The sequence below is a fragment of the Chiloscyllium plagiosum genome, unplaced genomic scaffold (genome assembly GCF_037043375.1).
Source record: "Chiloscyllium plagiosum isolate Xiang-an unplaced genomic scaffold, Cpla_swu_hap1 HiC_scaffold_5, whole genome shotgun sequence".
Lineage (NCBI taxonomy): Eukaryota > Metazoa > Chordata > Chondrichthyes > Orectolobiformes > Hemiscylliidae > Chiloscyllium > Chiloscyllium plagiosum.
Window position 1 is genome coordinate 65,697,838 of NW_028270143.1, and position 23,048 is coordinate 65,720,885.

A 23,048-nucleotide genomic window follows, 5' to 3' on the forward strand; every position below is an offset into this window, starting at 1 on the left:
GGGAACTTAGCTGTCTGGATACAGAATTGGCTGGCCAACAGAAGACAGCGAGTGGTAGTAGAAGGAAAATATTCTGCCTGGAAGTCAGTTGTGAGTGGTGTTCCACAGGACTCTGTCCTTGGGCCTCTACTGTTTGTAATTTTTATTAATGACTTGGATGAGGGGATTGAAGGATGGGTCAGCAGGTTTGCAAACGACACAAAGGTTGGAGGTTCTCGTTGACAGTATAGAGGGCTGTTGTAGACTGCAGCGGGACATTGACAGGATGCAGAAATGGGCTGAGAGGTGGCAGATGGAGTTCAACCTGGATAAATGTGAGGTAATGCATTTTGGAAGGTTGAATTTGAAAGCTGAGTACAGGATTAAGGATAGGATTCTTGGCAGTGTGGAGGAACAGAGGGATCTTGGTGTGCAGGTACATAGATCCCTTAAAATGGCCACCCAAGTGGACAGGGTTGTTAAGAAAGCATATGGTGTTTTGGCTTTCATTAACAAGTGTTTGAGTTTAAGAGTCGTGAGATCTTGTTGCAGCTCTATAAAACTTTGGTTAGACCGCACTTGGAATACTGCATCCAGTTCTGGTCGCCCTATTATAGGAAAGATGTGGATGCTTTGGAGAGGGTTCAGAGGAAGTTTACCAGGATGCTGCCTGGAGTGGAAGGCTTATCTTATGAAGAGAGGTTGACTGAGCTTGGACTTTTTTCATTGGAGAAAAGGAGGAGGAGAGGGGACCTAATTGAGGTATACAAGATAATGAAAGGCATAGATAGAGTCGATAGCCAGAGACTATTTCCCAGGGCAGAAATGGCTAGCACGAGAGGTCGTAGTTTTAAGCTGGTTGGAAGAAAGTATAGAGGGGATGTCAGAGGAGGTTCTTTACACAGAGAGTTGTGAGAGCATGGAATGCATTGCCAGCAGCACTGGTGGAAGCAAGGTCATTGGGGACATTTAAGAGACTGCTGGACATGCATATGGTCACAGAAATTTGAGGGTGCATACATGAGGATCAATGGTCAGCACAACATCGTGGGCTGAAGGGCCTGTTCTGTGCTGTACTGTTCTATGTTCTATATTGTCATAGAGCTGTACAGCATGGAAACCGATCCTTCGGTCCAACTCATCTATGCCTACCAGATATCTTAAATTAATCTGGTCCCATTTGCCAGTATTTGGCCATATCCTTCAGAGCCCTTTCTATTTATGTGCCCATCTAGATGCCTTTTAAATGTTGTAATTATATCAGCCTCAAGCAGCTCATTCCATACACACATCACTCACTGTGTGCAAACATCCCCTCAGCTCCCTTTTAAATCTTTTCCCCCTCACCTTACACCTGTACGCTCTAGCTTTGGACTCTCCTACCCTGGGGAAAAGGCCTTGTCTATTCACCATATCCATGCCCCTCATGATTTTATAAATTTCAACATCTGGACTAATATCTCCTCTGGGTCTTAGTATAAATTCTATCTCATAATGCTGATGTGAAGTGCTTCAGGGCACTATATTAAAGACACTAAATAAATGGAAGTTGTCACCCTGTTATGGAAGGATGTTATTAAACTGGAGAGGTTTAAAAAAGATTTACCAGGATGTTGCTGGGAATGGAGGGTTTGAGATATAAAAATTGACTGGAAAGACTGGAACTTTTTACACTGGAACATAGGAGGTTGAGGGGTGACCTTATTGAGGTTTATAAAGTCATGAGGGACATAGATAATATGAATGACCTTCATCTTTTCCTTCAAGTAGGGGAGTTCAAAAGTATGGGGGGAATATTTTTAAGGTGAAAGGAGGAAAATTTAAAAAGGACACGAGGGGCAACCTTTTTACACAGAATGGTTCGTGTGTGGACTGAACTGCCAGAAAAAGTGTTGGATGCAGGTACAGTTACAATGTTTAAAAGACATTTGGATAAGTATATGAATAGAAAAGGGTTGGAGGGATATGGGCCAACAGCAGGCAGGTGGGAGTAGTTTAGTTTGGGATTATGGTCGCCATGGACTGGTTGGACCAAAGGATGTGTTTCCACTCTGTATGACTCTATGACTCCAAGGTATTTATACTACAATGCCACCATCAAATCTGTCATTTTAAATTTGAATAATACCAACTGTGAAAATATGTTTTTGTAGACCATTTTATTTTGAACGAAGCTAAAGAGCTAGATATAATTTTGTGACCATTTGTGTTTCAAGGATATTTTAATGCCAGTTGTTTTCAATAACATCAGTGGCAGATTGATTGATTGCTGTGATTTTACATAATTATTTTTACTTGCAAATGTTGTTCATGTGTGACTTTACATGCCAACAAATAATTATGACACATCACTTTTGGAATTCTTTGAATACGGGTTTTTAGTCGCAATGGGGACTAATGCATTGTTCTGATATCTGGATTATGTGTTAGCTCTTAGAGATTTACACATGGAGACATATTCAAAGATATCATGTGCAACTAATGACTGTAGGCTGCCTGAAGTGTTGCAAACGGATCTTGATAAAATTTCCCTGAATGGTCACTATAGTTTCCCATAGGGGTGGGTAGGTAATTAATGAGGCACGTTTGATAAGAAACAAGCAGAAATCTCATTGTACCCTGCGGTGAAAATCCCAACACAACAGCCAATATAATGGAAAATACAGCCCCATGCTTTGGAAATTACCGATGTCCAATAAGTTAGCATTGTAAAATATAAATTCCATTAATTCATATTTGTATTTGGAGCACCACCATCTTCTGAAGGGTAACTAGGGATGGGCAATAAAGGCTGGTTGAGCCAATAACACCCACTTCCCATGAATGAATGGAAAAGGCTGCTTTTATGATCCATAATAAAATGATCATCAATACAGTTAAAAGAAAAACTGCATCGTAATTAATCAATGTAAAGTTAGGCAGATTTAGATTTTTGACTGATGCCAGAATCTTTAAAATCTGCTCCCATGAGCTGCCATCACCAAAACCCTTCCAAGTGGAAGACATCCAGTGTGTGTCTCAAATGAATATGATGGTCAGCTACTCCAAGGCAGTTAATTATTCCAAAAGAAATCCCTTATCCTTCTTGATCTCATACTTAACCAAATTCTAGAAGCCTGGAAGAAGCTAATTGCATTAATTTCTTGACCCACATTGTTCTCAGTTCATGAATAATCATGGCAATGCATTGATCTATCCTCCTGCAAACAAATGCAATCAAAATGCATAGATTAAAATGTATACAGTAATGCATCTGTCAGTGACTACACATTTAAATCTGTGAATATGCTTTCAAAAGATGAAGAAGTATAATGAATACATTATATGCAAACAAGTGTGAATTCTGCAGTACAGTTGCATTAGAGTTCATGTGGCACTTTTTCCTCACAACCTAACACATTCCCATGTTGTATTCCATCTGCCACTTCTTTGTGCACTCTTCTAGCCCGTTCAATTCTTTCGGCAGCCTCCCTGCTTCCTCAAAGCAAAATATCTGTGCATCTATATTTGTGTCATCTGCAAACATAGAACAATGCCCTTCGTCCAGATCGTTAATATATAACATGAATAGCTGCGGTCCCAACACTGACCCCTGTGGAACTCCATTTGTCACCAGCTGCCATCTTGAAAAAGACCCCTTTATCCCCACACTCTGCTTTTGTTAGTCAGTCAATCCTCTATCCATGTCTGTACTTTGTTCCTAAGACCATTGTTTCTTATCTTACTGAGCAGCCTCATGTGCACGCACCCACTGGTTCTCTGTTGTCTATTAAAACAGTAGGTGTTAGAAGGTTTCAAGACTCAAAGTTTACCCTGCAATTAAGAAACGTAACTCTCCCTGGACTCCACAAAACCTCGCTTTCATTACAAGGTCTTGGTGCTATTCTGGAAGTTTTCTTAGGACACACCACCTTTTGAACAGTCATAATGAAGAGGCAGGAGACGTGGACTCCACCTGATTACCACACTTACAATCTGTTAAGCTGCATTGAGGAATTTCTGTATTTCATCAGTGTTGTGGTGAGACAGATTTTAAACAAACAGGTCACCCTCCCCCCAACACCACTACTACTACTTCACTGCACCTGGAAGCGAGGCTTTCCATAAGTTCAACAGAACATACCTTAAAATGGGACATTTTTTTGCCTGAAAAAATGTATGGGAAAGAACAAGAGATTGGAATTTGTTAATGTTGCTCACTTGAAAAACACCTGAGCAAACTTGTTGGCCAAATGAGCAATTTGTAATTTTGTTACTCCAATATCTGTTCTGTGAGGAATTTTCTTCCACAGAGGCTCTGGAGGTGAAATTAACAAACATGCTGAATGATGAAGCAAGCTTGATGGGCCAAATGGTCCACTCTTGCTCCTATTTTCTATGCTGCACTGACAATAAGAGAGCCACTGCTGTGACCAAAATTAGTATCCATTATACAAATAACAAAAATTTGGAATGGACACAATTATGCCAAATGTTTGGTGAGTGTATCAACTGAAAGCTAATCCTATCTACAAACCATAAATCAGGAGTGATTAGATTAGATTAGATTCCCTACAGTATATTGGAATACTACTTGCTTTGATCGGTATAGTCCTAACAGGAAGCTCAACACCATCCAGAATACGATTCGCACCCATTCACCATCAGTGCAAAATGGCAGCAGTGGGTACCATCTGCAACAAAAATAGGAACAGCTAGAGGAACTCAGCAGGTCTGGCAACATCTAAGGAGAGAAAGAAGAGTTAATGTTTCAAATCCAGTGACCCTTCTTTACACCCAAAGCATTAACTCTGCTTCCTTTCCACAGATGCTGCAGACGTGCTGAGTTCCTCCGGCAATTTTTGTCTTTGTTTCAGATTTCCAACATTCCCAGTCCTTTTGGTTTACATTACTGTACCATCTACCAGATCCATTGCAGCAACTCACCCAGGCTCCTTCAAACCCACTTTCCAAAGCTGCGATTGCAAGCACCTAATGGGACAAAGGCAGCAGATGCATGGGAATTCAACCACCTGTAATTCCCCTTCCAAGTCACACACAATCTTGACTTGGAAATATATTGCTGTTCCTTCATTGTCGCTGAATCAAACTCCCTCCAACACTCCACTCCATGGATTGCATTGATTTAATAAGGTACCTCACTACAATCTTCTCAAGGAAAATTAAGGATTGCCTATAAATGCCAAAGACCCTGTGAACGATTAAAACAAATCTAAGCAAGTATTAAATCTGTATAGATATTGAACACAGTCTGTGGTGTGGTGTGGTGGAGATGGCCAAATGTTGTGTATGCTGTTGTGCACATTTTCCACATAATTTGAAGAGTATCAGTGGTGCATTTTGAGCTACACAACAGTAGCACTGAAAACAACCAGATGCAAAGTGAAATATTATTGCTTCATTCTGCATTTATCTGCACTTTATATGGTGTTGGCCTTTTATGAAAATAATAATATAATAACATGAACCTGGAATTCTTGGAATCTGTTACAAAAGCAAGCCATTAGTCTGTCCCTTAACTTGTGCTGCATTTTGATGCAGTATTAAATGTCAAGACTTTGTTAACCAATTTTCTACAGAAAGAGGATTTCAAGGGAAGACATTCAAAACACTATAATTGTTAAAATATGAGATTGTTTGTGTAGATTTGGGATCATCTTCCATTCTACTGAAATTGCAGGTAGTACATTTTGAGATTGTCCAAAGAGATGTCTTACAAACCATGAAGGAAATGGTCCTTCTTCCTTGAAGGCTTAGTAGCACAACAAAGCCACACACTATTTGACTCCTTCAGAGAAATTTTAAAAAGCTAATTATGTTTCAGTTGAGGTTAAGAGATCTCACAAACACTGAAAAAGATGTCAATCATTTGCTTATTTCCAATATGGTTTGTTCTAAAACTTTGTCATGTTACTGCCAGGTCACAAGTTAATACTTCGTGATCAAGAGGATAGGCCCTTTTTGGAAGCAAGGAGTCCATTATATCTTCTTGTTGTTAATAAGTAGATTTGCAGGAATATTGTTCCCCTCCTACTTTTTCATTCGAAGTTGGAGAGTGAGAAGAGGTTGGTTCCAGTTTGTTTATGTGTTACAGTGTCAGTTTGAGTTACCACACATTTAAAGATGCTGGCAATTTGAAACTTTTCATTCAAATAATGTATGACTGGACATGTTTGCTTCGAGAAACTGGATTTATTTAATTGTAATTTTTGTCTCTGTTTAAAAGGTCATCATATTTCAGAATTTATCTCGAATAGTTAACATTTCATTATTTTAATTAAAAGAATATTTTCCATTATTCCCTTAAATATATGGAAATATACAGGAATATCCAACCTACTTAGAGTACAATATAACAACTAGCCTGTGCAACCAATCAGAATTACTGTCATTTTGCAAAGCAATATTAGGTTTAGGGTCATAATCTGTGTCATCCAGTTATTAGAAAACAAGGTACTGCCAGTGGTGAATTAGACAACCTGTCAAAATAGCTTCCATTGAATTTCCTTTCTGGGAGTTTAAAGCAAGTGACTGAATCAAAGTATCCATTTAATTACTGACACAATTGAATCTGCTAACATATAACTACAATATCCCCAGTATTTCTATTTTTACTTCCTCACAGAAATGTTGCCGTGTTGTACATTAGCAGTAAATTATGTCAGTCTACAAAAAAGCTACTTTGCAACTTCAGTTTTGCTAACATTGGCTGTGAATTTATCTGCTCTGCATAATTACTTCACATACATTGCACTCTAGACTCCACACAGTGATGTTTATATTATAGGGGAGATGGCACTTCAATGGTAATGTCACTAGAGTGGTAATCTCAGGACATGGGATGAAATCCTATCACAGTACCTGATCTGGCCTACACTTGACTCCAGCCCCACAGTAATGTGGTTGACTCTTAACTTCTATCTGAAATAAGTAGCAAATGCTGATCTTGGCAGCAGAGGCCCCATCCTGTGAAAGATTTTTTTTTTAATTTGTAAAGAAATGCCACGATGCTGAAATAAAATTTTATAAAAATGGGTCCAATTAGTTTCATTTTACCCAGCAATAATAGGTTTCGGGTCACAAACTGTATCATTTAGGTATTAGAAAACAAGGGACTACAGGTGGTGAGTTAGACAACCTGTCAAAATAGTTTCCACTGAATTTCTTTCCTGGGAGATTAAAGCAAGTGGCTGGCCAGTCAGTCATTATTCCAGTGGAGATGGGAATTGCTGTGGAATCCCATTGAAGCATGTTGTATCGCAGTACAAGGAACTGCCCAGGAAACTGAAATTTTCACTGGGCATCACCACACCTGGAATCCTGTGAAAGTCCCTATCAATGTCAGCTATCAGAAAATTCAGATCTAAGTAAATAAAGTTAGACTATTCAATACATAATGTAACTACTGAATGCTATTAAACAAACCCCATCCTCACCTCATTAATCACTTCCCATCCCCTTCCAACCTGTTGTTGGATCCAATACCTGTCCTCCTTACCCCCACCGGATTTGATTTCTCTGATTCACCACTGGTAGTACCTCGATTTCTCCTGCCTGCCCTGACCCACCCTTGCCCATCCCCTTGATACCTTGAACCCTAACCCCATCCTATCTTCTATCTATCAACCGCCCTCCATCTATCTGGCACCTGATCTCCATAACCTACCCTCTCCTAGCACCTAATATCACACTTACCTTTGTAGTTCCCCTTTGAGAGAAGCTGTTGAAAAGTGTGGTACTGGAAATATGCAGCAGGCCAGTCAACATCCGAGGAGCAGGAAAATCGACGTTTCAGGCATAAGCCATTCTTCAGGAAGCTGCCAGTGTGAGTGTCAAAACCTTCAAGTTTCAGATTGTGCCAGCTGATTGCTGTGAAAACAAGATATGGTCTTTCTTCCTGTGGCAGTTCTTTGCTTAAAAAAAAAATGTTAGAAGTACTTTGAAGGAGACCTGAGGGGAATCCCCTCTTGGAAATGCAGAGCTCCCTTACTTCATTAAAAAAAATCTGTGTGAGATTGCTATTAACTGGAAAATCTGATGTGGCGGTGTTTTGAATTTTTAGCTTCACAGTCAAACAGCCAAAACAGTTGTATTAAATTGCACCATTTCCGCAAACTACATAACTCATTCATTGCTGTGATATTCTTATTAAGTTTGGAAGACCAGTAGAAATGAGTGTCTCCAAAACTCAATTCTGTACCTGGGGAATTGAGAAGATGGCACATTGGATATTTAATGTGCATCTCAGTGTCATGATGCAACCAAACAAAACTGTTGAACTTTTATACATTTTTAAAAGGCTTATGAAGAGCTGGAGGGATAATCAACTCAACAGAAGGAAAATGTTCCTTCAGCTTCTTATTGTTCTGTGCATTAGACATTGACAGATGACCATGTTAGCACTGAGCTCTGTGATCTGCAGGTCGAGTCTCGAATCAGCACGTCCTAAGATTCACTGGTTGTGTCTGTAGATCATTGACCCTGATGCCAAGAAAAATGTTTCACAATCATAGCAATACCCAAAGCACTCTCAATTTATTCCAATCCAATTGCCAAACAAGGCTTTCCGGTGTAAATATTGCACATTTGTGGAACACAGAGTTTGATCCATGCAGTTCAAGGCCAAAGTCTGAAATTTTCTGTAAACTTATATCATAATAGTATCAAACCTGTAACAAATTTATACCAATACTCCAGTGCAGAGATTCCCCAAGAAACCATGGCAGCACTAAGTTATATTAGATTTTTTTAAATTGCCCTCAGTATTTCCTTGACTGATGAAAGGTTATCATAGCTCCAATCTCCCCAATAAAATGATCAGCTGTTGTGAATTTCCAGTATTAATATGCATTTAACAGACCACTAAATTATTATGACAAGCTATTGTTTTACATGTCTGGTTTGCAGAGGAAAAAGAGCTTTGTTTCAGTTTTTTTTTAACTAAGCTGGAACCTAACATGCAATACAAAATGTAATTATTCTGAAATCTAACAATATTAAGACGAATATTGTACTGAGTAATTTTCTTTACTGAATAAGATTTTTAAATTGAGGTCTCCCTGATTTGCAGTGAATAATTAGCAAATGTAATTTATAAACATAAAAGGCAAATGGGTCACCACCAATAGTTAGGTTAGTGGTCCCACAGAAGGGAATATGCAGTTTTTAAATATTGCAGCATAAATTGAGTTATTTGCAACTTCATTGTTTAAAGTTAACAGTTTGTTTTATGCATCACACACAACAGCAGGGCATTATTTCCAGAAAGTTGAGATCAGTCTTAATGTTATATTAGTATTCTATTTCACATTCACTGTTTGTGAAATGTACTTGAATTGTACTCTTATTTCACTCTTGTTTGGGACTTGGACTTTCACATTATTTTCATTAGTTGCATCAGCAGCTGTTTGCTTTATAAAGTTGAGAGTCAGTTAGCTCAGTTGGCTGCTTTGCAATGTACAGTGATGCCAAAAGCATGGGTTCAATTCCTGCACCAGGTCAGGTTACCAAGAAGGACCTTCCTTCTCAAATTCTCCCCTTGCCTGAGGCATGGTGACTCTCAGGATAAACTCATTACCAGTTATCTCTCTAATGGGACTTTGGCCCAATGTCTGATACAGCTAAGGTGACTTCATTTTTACTTCTTTTCCACCGGGAGTATCTTTCTGTCTAGTTAGTCACTCCTCAAAAATCACTTCTGGGAGAACAGAAGAATAAACTTTGGGGTATTTTCTTTGATAGATCTCAATAAGTTTGAAACCATTTCTTTCTTTATTTGTGACCTTCCCCTCTAATGGTCTTCTAAAGTCCATTAAATGTGATATTTTTGAGAATTAATAGGTTATATAAGATTACATGGGGATGAGGCTTCTAAATGTATTAGACAGAAATACAACATTTAGCAAGGTTCCTGCAGTTATTTTAATCATTCAATATGCCTTAAAGTTTCAGAATGCAGGTAACTGTTTAGCAAACAAATAACAAAGATGTCAGGAGAAAAAGTCTCATTAGAATACCACTTACTAATATGCTAAAATTTTACAAAGGTTTTGTATTTCTGAACACAAGAACCAGAAGATGAAGTTCATTATCTTTTTAAAATAAATTTTCTTTTCCTTTTGTTTTAAACCTCTTCGGGCATACAGATCTATTTCCTAAAATGATTGTTCCTTTCTGCTGAGCTGTGAGCAGAAATGAATGAAAGCATGGTTTTCAAACATCAACTGCACTACTTCTGATTCACTGCAGTATATTCCAATCCTGGAAACATTAAGGAAGCTCACAGGGCGAAAGGTACTGAAAGGTGTTGGCATACGTCACTGATCTCTTCATTGTAGGAAATGCTAGACCAGGGAACTAAATACTGAATTATTTGATCTTAGTAGGGAAAATCTGCCTTAATACTAAATAAAAACCAAAAGAATTGCAGATGCTATCAATCAAAAACAAAAACAGAAGTTGCTAGAAAAGCTTTGCAGGTCTGGCAGCATCTGTGCAGAGAAATCAAAGTTAATGTTTCGGGTCAAGTGACCCTTCCACAGCAACTTCAGTTTTTGTTCCTGCCGTAGGACCACCTGGCTGAGAAAGAGGAACAGAAGTCTGGATCACTATCCAAAATATACAAGGAAAGGATCAGGTTAATATGTGGTACTTCCTCCTCCCTTGTGAAATGTTAAAGTTATTTTAAATAGATAGCATGATATATTTGCACTCTTGATTTACTTGTTGGAGATGCCAGAGTTGGATTGGGGTGGACAAGGTGAGAAATCATACAACGCCAGATTTTGGTCCAACAGGTTTATTTGAAATGACAAACTTTCAAAGTGCTGCCCCTTTGTCAGGTGAAGTCAGTTGACAAAGGGGTAGCCCTCTGAAAGCTTGTGATTTCCAATAAGTCTGTCTGTACTTGCTGAGTGGTGGTAGTAATCCCACCTTTGTGCCAGAAGACTCACTAGTCAAGCCCTTTCAAGAAATTGCCATGACCAGATTGTAGCTTGCACTGATCACAAAGTAGAAAATGGCTATAGAAACCAGATCAGACATTTGCCTTTTCTTGTGCACTGGTGCTGGCTCACAGACATCTCAATAAGACAGGTTATGATAGATTATTGCTCCAAAAATTAAAATAATTTACAAATGTATTTTGTTCAACTTTGGAAGATATATAAATATTGGTCCCTGAACTAAAAGTCTTGACCTTCAGTCACCTGTTGTATGGGATATATTTTACTGTTCAGCGTTGGACATAAACATATCATAAGTTGATGGAGGTTGCACATGACTTTCTTCCTATTGTATATATTTGGATATGTGCTTATACCCTCCTAACCCCAAGCTTTTACTCTAACTCAGCATAGGGAAATAAATCCAGCTATATCCCCCTCCAGCTGTGAAGTGTTACAGCCATTAGCAATGACAGGCAAGTGGGAATATGGCCTTGGCTAATGCAATGGAAACATGGATTTAAATCCCACAGCAGCAGTTGCTAGAATTTAATTTCAATTAACAAAACAAAACTGAAAGCTGGTGTCAGTAATGGTGATCTTAAAACTATTGTTGATTGTTGTAAAAGCCCATCTGGTTCACTAATGCTCTTCAGTGAATGAAATCTGTCACCCCATAGTGATCTGAGCTATATATGACTCCAGTTCCACATCAGTGTGGTTGAATCTTAACTGCTTTCTGAAATGACTAAACAAGCCACTCAGTTCAAAAGCATTGAGGGATGGTCAACAAATGCTGACCTTACCAGTGTTGTCCACATAATATGAAAGAATTTTTTTTAAAAAACTACATTCTGGGTATCCCTCCGAGACCATTCAGGTGGAAATCAGGCTTGCCATCCCCTGTTACCACAGTAAAAATTGGTGGCTATTTTTCTTCTAAAACATCAACCATGCATTGAAGTGAGGCAGGAGCGAGGTAAAGCTGAATAGGATTGGCACAGCTACAAAAGCTCACTTCATGCTTGAAATGTCAAATAATAAAAAAAAACAAGTTTGGAAAACTTCCTAGACAACTGGAGAAGCCATTACAGGAGATTGCATCAAGGCAAATATGACAAGGACCATGAGGATATACAGGGTGATAAAGGAGAATGGTGTGATCAGCTACATAAGACATTAAATCAAAGTAGGCTGCAAGATCTCTCAAGCTTGCATTTTGGAATATCATGGCTGAGCTACAATATTAGCTCCACTTTCCCACCCTATCTGTTGATTTGTTTAGTGCCCAAAATTCATTTTAATTATCCTGAATATACTCTGATTATACATACATACTCTGGAGTAAAGATTGCTGGAAAAGCGCAGCAGGTCAGGCAGCATCCAAGGAGCAGGAGAATCGACGTTTCGGGCATAAGCCCTTATGCCCGAAACATCAATTCTCCTGCTCCTTGGATGCTGCCTGACCTACTGCGCTTTTCCAGCAACACATTTTTTAGCTCTGATCTCCACCATCTGCAGTCCTTTCTCCCTCTGGGGTAAAGATTCCCAAAGACTCAGAAGATCTCAGATTCTGAAGAAATTTTTCATGTCCATACTAAATGACTGTTGGAGTTTGTAACGGTTATTTGATGAAGTGACCAGGAAAGGTTGACAAGGGCAGGTCAGTAGACATGGTCTATATGAATTTCAGTAAGGCCTTTGATAAGAGTCCACATGGTAGGGTGCTCTGGAAGGTTAGATCGCATGGAATCCAGGAGGAACTGGCAAATTGGATACAAAATTGGCTTGATGGTAGGAAGCAGAGGGTAATAGTGGAAGGATGCTTGTCAGGCTGGAGGCTTGTGACTAGTGGAGTGCCTCTGGGGTCGGTGCTGGGCCCATTACTGTTTGTTATCTATATCAGTGATTTGGATGAGAATGTACAAGGCATGAATAGTAAGTTTGCGGATGACATTGAAATAGGCATGCATAGGATAAATAGAAAAGTCTTTTCCCTGGGATCATGGAGTCCAGAACTAGAGGGCATAGGTTTAGGGTGAGAGGGGAAAGAAATAAAAGAGACCTAAGGGGCAAATGTTTTCACACAGACGGTGGTACGTGTATGGAATGAGCTGCCAGAGGAAGTGGTGGAGGCTTGCACAATTGCAACATTTAAAAGGCTTTTGGATGGGTATATGAATAGGAAGGGTTAAGAGGGATATGGGCAGGGTGCTGGCAGGTGGGACTAGATTGGGTTGTGATATCTGGTCAGCATGGACAGGCTAGACCGAAGGGTCTGTTTCCATGCTGTACATCTCTATGACTCTATGAGGCAGTATTGTGGACAATGAGGAAGGTTTTCAGAAACTGCAGCAGGACCTTGATCAACTGGGGAAGTGGGCTGAGAAATGGCAAATGGAGTTTGATATAGATAAATGTGAGGTCTTGCATGTTGGAAAGTCAAATCAAGGTAGGAGTTTCATGATGAATGGTAGGTCCTTAGGGGGTGTAGTGGAACAGAGGGATCTTGGCGTTCAGGTTCACAGTTTTCTGAACGTGGAGTCACAGGTAGACAGGGCAGTGAAGTAGGCTTTTGGCACACTGGCCTTCATCAGTCAGGGCATTGAATAAAGAAGTTAGTTAGGAAATCGTCTTGCAGTTATACAGGACATTGGTGAGGCCGCACTTGGAATATTGTGTTCAGTCTTGGTCACCTTGTTATAGAAAAGATGTTATTAAACTGGAAAGAGGTGCAGAAGAGGTTTACAAGAATGTTTCCTGGACTCAATGGTCTGAGTTAGAGGAAGTGATTGGACAAGCTGGGACTTTTTTCTTTGGGGCATAGGAGACCAAGGAGGCACTTTTATAGAGATGTATCAGATCGTGAAAGTCATGGCTAGGGTGAATGCACTCAGTCTTTTTCCAAGGTTTAGGGCATCGAGGATTAGAGGGCATCAGTTTAAGGTTAGATGGGAAAGAATAAAAGGGAACCTGAGGGTCAACTTTTTTTACACAGAGGGTGGTACACATGTGGGATGAGCTGTCAGGGTGGTGATTGAGACAGGTACATTAACAACATTTAAAAAGCATTTGGACAAATATATCAATAGGAAAGGATTAGGATATGGGCCAAGTGCTGGGAAATGGGATTAGCATGGGCAGACATTTTGGTCAGCATGGACCAGTTTAAACCAAACGGTCTGTCTCCGTGTTGTATGGCTCTGACTGAGCACTTGCCTGATACTATCTCTATATCTAAACTTTCCAGAGGAGTTAGCCTCTCAGAAGGGTTGCCAGGGTAAATGTTAAGAATATTATGTTTCAATTAATCACCTCTCTTACTTCTAACTTTACTCAACCATCCCCTCTTCATGACATACCATCTTTTAAAATTAGCAAATAATATTAGAAAGCATATCCTTTCTTAGGTATTAAGATCAAAATGGTACACAAACTGGGTGTGGCCTTGTCAAAACTATCTACTTCCAGCAAGACTGCTTGTATGTCTATTCTGACCCACTTGGAATAAAAATTATTTACCTTCCTAATTACTCATTAAATCTGTATATAATCCCTCCGAGTACTGACATTGACTAGCCTCTCACCTTAAAATAAAGATTTTTCCATTCTTCTGAATAAACTGTATATCACATATTAAATTCTACCTGCCACCTTCTTGCCCAATTAGCCAATCTATACCATTTTACAGGTAAAAACAAGGACTGCAGATGCTGGAAACCAGAGTCTAGATTAGAGTGGTGCTGGAAAAGCACAGCAGGTCAGGCAGCATCCGAGGAGCAGGAATTCATTTTACAGCTTAATATACTTTTCAGTTAATTTCTCACTTCGCTTTGCATCACTAGAACACGTCTTTAAGAGTCCCCATAATGCACTTTAGTGATTCAATATTTAGCCAATCACCTTTTCCTGCAGTACACAAATACCAATTTGCAAAATGTTGATACACTACCTGATAGCACCATCTCCTGGCAGAAGTGTAATACAAAATCTTGTCAGCAAGCCTTAGTCCTAGTAGAGTACTGTAGATGGATGGTTGAGGGAAATAAATTCTCAGTTGCTCTTCCAGTACCACTTACACCAAAGCTAAGTAGTCAGCTGCTTGTTAACACAGTGAATAATGGAAATTTAAAAATGGAGCCAGAACAACCTATCCCTGTTACCGTTATTCTACAAAGTGTCAGCAGGTTCAAGAAAAAGGAAAATCTTGAGGAGAACTGAAATGGTAAATTCCATTTCAGGAACAGGTGCAACACTGCTCTTCCTTCATGGATATCAAAAGAAATGCTTCTAAGTAATGGAGTTCCTTTTGCTTGTATGACTGGGAAAGCAGTTAAGAGTTTTAGGTTGACATCAACATTTCATTCATCTGATGTTATGTGAATGGTTGCAATGCTGTCACGAACAGGCTTTTCAGGATAGAAGTTCAGGAAGTCAATAATGGCCAATGACTTCAATGGCCACAGTCATAAGCTGTTCTTCATTAGTTATGTTTTTTTTCATAGGATGTGGGTATCATTGGCTAGTTCAGCATTTTATTGCCAATACCCAACTTGCCTGGAGCAAGTAGTGGTGAGCAACCTTCCTGAACTACTGCAATCCATATGGTGTAGGTACACTCACAAGATGTATGAGGGAGTTCACAGATTTTGGCACAACCAGTGAAGGAACTGTGATATAGTTCCAAATCAGGAAGGTGTATCACTTGGGGGCAGCGGTGACCCCATGCATTTCCTGCCCTTGCTGGGAGAGCCCATGGGTTTGCAAGATGATTTTGAAGAAGCCTTGGTGAATTGCTGCAGTGTATCTTGTACATGGTACTGAGTCAGTAAAGAGTGAATGTTGAAAGTGGTGCATGGGGTCAGTCAAATAGGCTGTTTTGTCCTTGATGATGTCAAGCCTCATGTTGTTGGAGCTCATCTAAGCAAGTGGGAAGTGGGATACTCTTATTTTTTTGCTTTGTAGAGTGAGTTACTTACCACAGAATTCCCAGCCTCTGACCAGTTCTTGTAGCCACAGTATTTATAAAGCTTGTTCCCTTCAGTTTCTGATCAGTGATATCTCTCAAGATTGTGGCATTAGTATTAAATTCTCTCATTAGAGATGATCATTTCCTGCACAAGTGATGTGAAATTTACTTGCTGCTCATCAGCCAAAACTTTAATGTTAATCAGTTCTTGCTACAATGTCCACTTATGAATGAATTCACCAAATCTTCAAACAGATCAGGCTTATTCATATTTTCAGTGGAAGATTGAAATTGGACTTCACTACTCAAACCAACTACAACCTGGTAATTGATATATTTATGTTTGTGGTCAACTAACAGGCACTGCTGTTTTCAGGGTGTAGTGTGCATTCCAGTAAGGTCTACAGGATTCCAGAGAGATTCGTGGGTTTTCTTGGTCCTCTGTTAGTGTAAATCTTTAGGGAAAATGTTTTCCTCATAGCCTTAGTAGGGCTTGGTCTAGAATTGTCTCAGACCCCAAAAATAATTTTGGTGGCTTTTGATGGCAATCCACTGCAGTTGCATGGTAGTTACTGTGCAAACTTGGTAGGTATCTACAAAGTCATGAGGCTTAGGGTCAGTTTTCATGCCCTACTTATTGCTAGCATTCCTGAGGAATTTTGGTGATGCTTTTCTACGTGAAGCAGCTTGCTTTCAGAGGTTAGAAATCACCCATGTATGAAAATATCCTCAGTAAGAAAACCTACAGTTTTCACAGTGGGACCTTCAATGAAAAGTAGAGCAACAACGTGAGGGAATAATTTGTGACATCTTGTAATATAATGTTCTCCCATTGTTCTCTTTTGCAGCCAATCAGGTACTTCAGTTTGGGAAGCTGGTCAGCACCTCCAACACTTACGACGGAAGTGGAATTGTGACAATAGAAACAGATCAACCTCTATTATGGACAATGGGAATAAGGAGACACCTTAGCTAACGTTTGTGCCTTTACGTGAAACAATGTATCAGGAGTTAACACAACAGAAGAAATAAAAGTCTGATTTATATATTTATTTCAAAATTATTTTTATTCACTCAAAACAGCACAAAATAAGAAATATTCCATGGTGTCCTCTCATCTTCATTCCCTACCCAGCTTGCATTAGACCAGATGACGTCTTAACCACCACTGTAAAAAGATTTAAACTTTAATTATCCTCCATTTTGACATTTACTACCATAATCCATCTTATACATTGCAAGTACAAGTTTTCAACCATCTCAATAATATTAGCTATGAAAATCAACAGATCCAGAACATTCAAATTAGCCCTTGGGTAATGGTAAAATATAGTTCCACACGTCTACCAAAACCAATTAAAATGGGAAGTGCAGTTTAAGTATTAACTAGGCAATGGATCAAAATTGGATTAATTTTAAAAATACTGAAAAAAAAAGACAAGTTTTTTTTAAAAAAAAACGACTGCTTCTCATTTCAGGACACCAAAATTGGTGGTGTAATGGACTAGCAAGGTTTACCTCAAAGTACAACAGGATCTTGATCAGATGGGCCAAGGAGTCTCCGATGGAATTTAGATAAATGTAAGGTACTACATTTTGGGAGAGCAAATCAGGCAGGACTCAGGGTAAGGTCCTAGGGAGCCAAGCAGAGAGACCGTGGAGTGCAAGCTCTTAATTCCTTGCAAGTGGAGTTACAGATAGAGAAGACATTTGCTTTTGTTGGGAGGTTATGTTGCAGCTGTACTGGACATTGGTTAGGCCATTTTTGGAATAGTGCACGCAAATCTGGTCTCCCTGCCAAAGGAAAGATGTTGTGAAACTTGAAAGAGTTCAGAGATTTACAAGGATGTTGCCAGGGTCAAAGAGTTTCAACTATAGGGAGAGACTGTATAGGCTGGGGCTAGTTTCCCTGGAGCATCAGAGCTAAGGGGTGATCTTATGGGAGGTTTATAAAATTATGAGTGGCATAGATAGGGTGAATAGACAAGGTCTTTTTTCCTGGGGTAAAAGGAGTTCAGAACTAAAGGGCATAGGTTTAGGGTGAGAGGGGAAAGACTTAAAAGGGGCCCAAAGTAGATTTTTCACACAGAGGGTAGTGCTGACATGAAATGGGCTGCCAGAGGAAGTGCAGGAGGCTGGTACCATTACAATACTTAAAAGGCATCTGGATGGGTCTATAAATAAGGATTTAGAAGGATCTGGGCCAAATGGGACTAAATTAATATCGGACATCTGGTTGGCATGGATGAAGTGGACCAAAGGGTCTGTTTCCACGCTGTACACCTCTACGATACTATGACTCTATTACAGGAATATACACAAGGTATGGTAAGAACAGACAATAAGGAAGTTAGTGTGGGATAATCAAAACTGGGCAAAATAAACTCAAAGAAAAGTTGTTTTGCGAATATATTCATAAAATAAGAAATGTTGAATGTTAAACAAAGGAGGAGGAAATTAGTTCATAAAGGATAACAAGAAACGTTTGGAGATCCTCAAACCAATTTCAGTGCTTACCCAACAGGATGCTGTCGGGAATAATGGTAAATTCTGAATGGGTGAAATTAAACTTTTAAAAGAATTAGATTTTACAGTGCTAATGGGAATTGATTTAACTCTCAGTTACACCTCAATATCTGTCAGAAAAATTGGAGAATATTTTTCATTAAGAAATTTAGAAATGCTGAAATGGAGGAAATGGGAAGCAGACAACTTTCATTGCAAGAGAAAGACTTTGATCAATAAACTAGAATACTTTGAAGTAACATCTACAGCGGACAGATGAAATGCAGAGATTTTAAAAGCATTTTTATTATTGCTTTAGCAGGTATCACAGGATAACAGTAGGTATGAGCAAGGAGTATAGAATTATATTTAAGAAGTAGCAATACATGATATTAAAAGTGAAGAGCATTGTCCATATTGCTCTTCATTTACACAACAATAGATAAAGTTGAAATTTGGAGATGACAGTGACATAACAGACCCTGGGAGAATGTAGCGGATGAAATCAATAGTAATGATATGATATGATATATTCTGGTAAAATTAATCTTACTTTGAAAAGCACAAGACTGGGAAATATTGAAAAACATAACAGGTTTGAGTTTTACTATACATTAAAAAAACCCCTAAAAGAATTAGGCCATAAAAAAACTGATTAAATACTTTTACCCAAAGGCATAGGACATGTAAATTGAGATTTTAATGACAAATCTTTACAGAACCTTGCTAAGAACATAGAATACCGTCTATAAATTTAATCTGTACACTACAGGGAGAATTGAGGCAAGAGAAATTGCAACACAGATTCATAAAAAAAACATGTGGCAACAAACATGAACTCAACTATCCACATTTGTATTCATAATAGCATGCAATATTAAGAAAATGGCATTTATGCACAAAACTCAAACACGTTACTTATGATTGCCATTATCTGCTCTAAATTTATTTTTCACTATTTCATTTTCTCAGTTTGTTTTCCAGTAATCAGCATTTACTTCAACTACACTCTAGTCATCACTGTCATTGATGTATCAGCATGTTTTATAGTGCAAGCAGACCAAAAAGTACAAACTGGCCTATAAATTTTAAAGACATTGTATTTTTATTCTGCTGCTCTGACAATCTATCCCATTTCTTATAAAATTTCCCTCAACGTATTATTTGGACACCGTGGCCAAAGGCTGAAGCAACTGGGCCTAATATAAAATTGGCTAAACAGTTTCAGCAAGCCTGGCCTAATGGAATTCAAAAGGGTCAATGTTACCACAGGGATCAGCCCAGACCTGTATTGCAGATTAAACAATAGTAGAGTTGTTGTGACCCAAAACTCATTAAGAGGTACTCAGCCAGAACAATTATGTTTGAGTATTCAACAGATTTAGCCAGACCCCTTGGCACCATGGAGTAAATATATCTTGGATAGAGGGTGGGTACACCTAGGATGAGCTATCGGACACTATGATCCCTGCCCTGTGACCCCTTTGGCTGAAATCAAACACCATTCCAGAATATTCAGGAAGTGGGGATAAGAGGAGACATGTGGTAGCATTTTCCCCAGCAAAGACTCCATGTAAGACCTATCTGCGTACCAAGATGACCTTGAGTGCTCAGTCAATGGAGCTCAGTGAATTGAATTCAGGAAGCCAATCAAGTTCACCTCAGTACTTGTGCTTTTCAGGCAGTCAGCGTAGTTTGTGAAAACCTATTTTGTGTAAGAATTGTTTACTTTAACTTGCAAGTGTTTTAGAAAAATTACATTCCAACTGCAGTCCTTTATTTGTCTCACAGTACATGCACCTGGGTAAACTTTGAGCAATAAACTGATCAATGTGACTGCATAGAATATTTTGCAGGTAACAACACTTTTGCACACATTTTGCAAGTATTTAATGTTTTGTTTAACTTTTCTAACTGCATAACAGTTTAAATTTTTTTTATACATCTTCAGCTGCATTTTATAACTACTGCTGTATTTTTAAGGAAGTGAATTTAGTTTTCCTATAGGTTTAATATTTAGATCAGTTATTGAAATTAGGATGCGAGCCCCATCACTGATCAGTTAGAACTTGGCATTCTTGTGCCCACATTTAACATTACGAAGATTGTGCTTCCTTCCCAGTTCACTTATCCAGCCTGCACTATGCAACTTTTAATTTTAGATATATGCTTCCCCATTAAATAGAATACTATTGTCCCCTTTAACCAACACTTGAAACATCAAAGTGTCTCGGCAAGCAGAATCATAAGTTGCACTGGATAGTTTACTGCACCTGCAAAAGCCACTGGAGTCAAACAAAAATATTCTTCCACGTGTACAATATGTCACAATCTAATTTCTCTATCCATTACCCTCAAAACATTCAAAAAAAAAATCTGAGCTAATGAGAACATTCTACATTAATCAAATGCACTTTTTCTTTTAAATACAGAAACTAGCTATTGGTCAAAACACCTGAATACTTACACAATGATGTTATTAATAGGGATGTGGATGAGCTTTACAAAGAAACCAATGAATCCCATAATGGCAAATCCAATTGCTGTTGCCATGGCGATCTTCTGAAATTCTGTAAAAATGAAGCCACACAGGAATCTCTCAAAATTGAGTTCATTTTCACATGCCATAAAAGGTTATTAAACACTAAAGCCCACTGCATGGAGAATATTGATGGTTCAGAAACAACTCTTGAATTACATTCACAAATGCATATTTATTGTATCTTCAGACAGCCAGGTTATTGATGGTAATAAAATTGGAACCTTTTCGGGCTGTGACAATTAATTATTTATTCCACTTAAAAACCATTTGGTGAATATCAAACTTTTAGGAAGAACCAATTAATTTTTTGATTAAATAAAGAGTGAGTTGGAAAACTATGCTTTAGCCAGTCAAGTCAGAGTATGAATGCTATCAGTGTAAAACAGAGTTCAAAAAAGGTTTAGGTTATTGACTAGAGGCAAATGAAATCAATTTTATAGTATTCTTCTGGAGGATGTGGGCATCACTAGACCACATGTATTGCCAAGCCCCAACTGCACCTATGCTGTTGATAGTGGTGAGTCGCCTTCTTGAACTACTGTAGTCCATGTGTGTAAGGCACACACACCGAGGTGTGAGGGAGTTCCAGGAATTTGACCCAGCCACAGTAAAGGAACAGTTCCAAATCAAGTTGCAAAGTGTCTTGGAAAGGAACATTCAGTTGGTCTTCCCATGCATCTGCTGTTCTTGTCCTTCTAGGTAGCAGAAGCTAGGGGTTTGGAACGTGTTGTTGAAGGAATGTTGAAGGTGATGGATGGGATGCCAGTCAAGTAGTCTGAATGATGTCCAGCTGGAGTTTCACTCATCCAGGGAAGTGGGGAGTCAGGAGGCAAATTACTCTCCTTAGAAAATAGTCAGAGGTTGGGAATTCTAACTGTTTTGCATAGTATGTCAAAGTATTTTTGAACATCCTGAAATGTAGCATATTTATGCAGACAGGATTACTTTAAGTATTTCCAATAAGAAAACATCCCATTCTGATGCTTTGAGCACCTAGATCCAATGCAATATGTTTGTAAATGTGAATATCACAAATGCTCCCAAACTCTTTGTACACACTTTCCTTTACACCTTCCGTATAGTGTGCAGACAGGCTGAAGATATTAAAGCACTAAAATTGCAAAAACAGTTTCATATTTCTGTACATATAATTAAAATGATCCAAGAAAAAGTTTAACTGCTTTCATAATGTTAACAATAATATTTTCTAATCTAATCTTGCGATTGATATACTTTACCTTGGATTGTGGAAAATTATAAAGATTCCAATTTCATAATGTACAAAATATAACTAGACAACAATATTCACATTTAAAACTTGAGATGACTTATTTCAAGGCCATGATTTCACAAAAATGGTCAGCAGAACTAGCCTATTGTGCACCTGTTCATACCCATGTTAGCAAGCCCAGAACAGCCAATTTGTGAAATAGCACGGCACATTCAAAGGATCGCACCACCCATGTTGCTATTTTTTAAGTTTATATATTCTAGAAATATTACAACCGTATCCTATTAACGCCACATAGTCAAAGCATTATATTTTATAGTTTTCAGACAAAAATGTGCACAACTGAGAAAATGCAATAGTACTGCACCTTTTCTGTCTGGTTTTGTACATCTTTTCACCAGTCTGATTGAATCCTTTACAAACTGACGACTGGGCTCCACAAACTGCATTACTTGATCCATTGTATCCTGTAATGAGAGCAAATGAAAGAGTTTCTTGACACAATTGATTCCCACAAATAACCAGCTCAGACACTGTTTGGAGTACAAGCAAGCATCAAGTACAAGTGACTGTAACTGGTTCACATTACAAAGCCTGGAAAGCACTTCAGCCAACATCTCATTTTTCAATAATTGCTACTTAATCCAAATTTGGCAGATCAGCCAAGTTGACTCTGATGCGCAGGATGGCTAAACCAGATGTGCTAGATACAGTCAAATCCGCACCTTGTGCTACTGCAAAACTGCTGCCATCTGGAGTAAAGTGAGAGCATGTAAGCATTTTACCCATGATAAAGATATCAAAAGTGATGAGCAAGCAGTTACACTGAAACCAAAATGGAAGAACGCCAAATATCTTAAGTTAGGACATGGCAACTTG

At 38.7% G+C, this 23,048-nt stretch overlaps 2 protein-coding genes across 6 annotated transcripts in view; one reads left to right on the top strand and one right to left on the bottom strand.

Annotated features, from left to right (window-relative positions):
* The window catches only part of tpk1 (thiamin pyrophosphokinase 1), a 384,885-nt gene extending 367,948 nt beyond the window's left edge, over nucleotides 1-16,937 (top strand). For all 4 annotated transcript variants that reach the window (XM_087987232.1, XM_087987234.1, XM_087987235.1 and 1 more), the window contains one exon: nucleotides 16,740-16,937. In XM_087987232.1, the coding sequence (XP_087843358.1) occupies nucleotides 16,740-16,867 (128 nt within the window). In that variant the 3' untranslated portion in view covers nucleotides 16,868-16,937. The remainder of the gene's footprint in view (nucleotides 1-16,739) is intronic.
* On the bottom strand, nucleotides 16,927-22,686 carry sec61g (SEC61 translocon subunit gamma). 2 transcript variants are annotated; one of them, XM_043685743.2, is made up of 3 exons: nucleotides 22,537-22,686; nucleotides 20,864-20,966; nucleotides 16,927-17,059 (listed from the first exon to the last, which is right to left on the bottom strand). In XM_043685743.2, exons 1-3 carry the CDS (start codon nucleotides 22,628-22,630, stop codon nucleotides 17,050-17,052), a joined length of 207 nt encoding a protein of 68 aa, XP_043541678.1. In that variant the 5' UTR covers nucleotides 22,631-22,686; the 3' UTR covers nucleotides 16,927-17,049. The 2 variants fall into 2 exon arrangements, with proteins under 2 accessions (XP_043541678.1, XP_087843362.1); XM_087987236.1 differs by lacking the exon at nucleotides 16,927-17,059 and having other exon boundaries at nucleotides 20,860-20,966.
* Nucleotides 22,687-23,048: the final 362 nt, after the last annotated feature.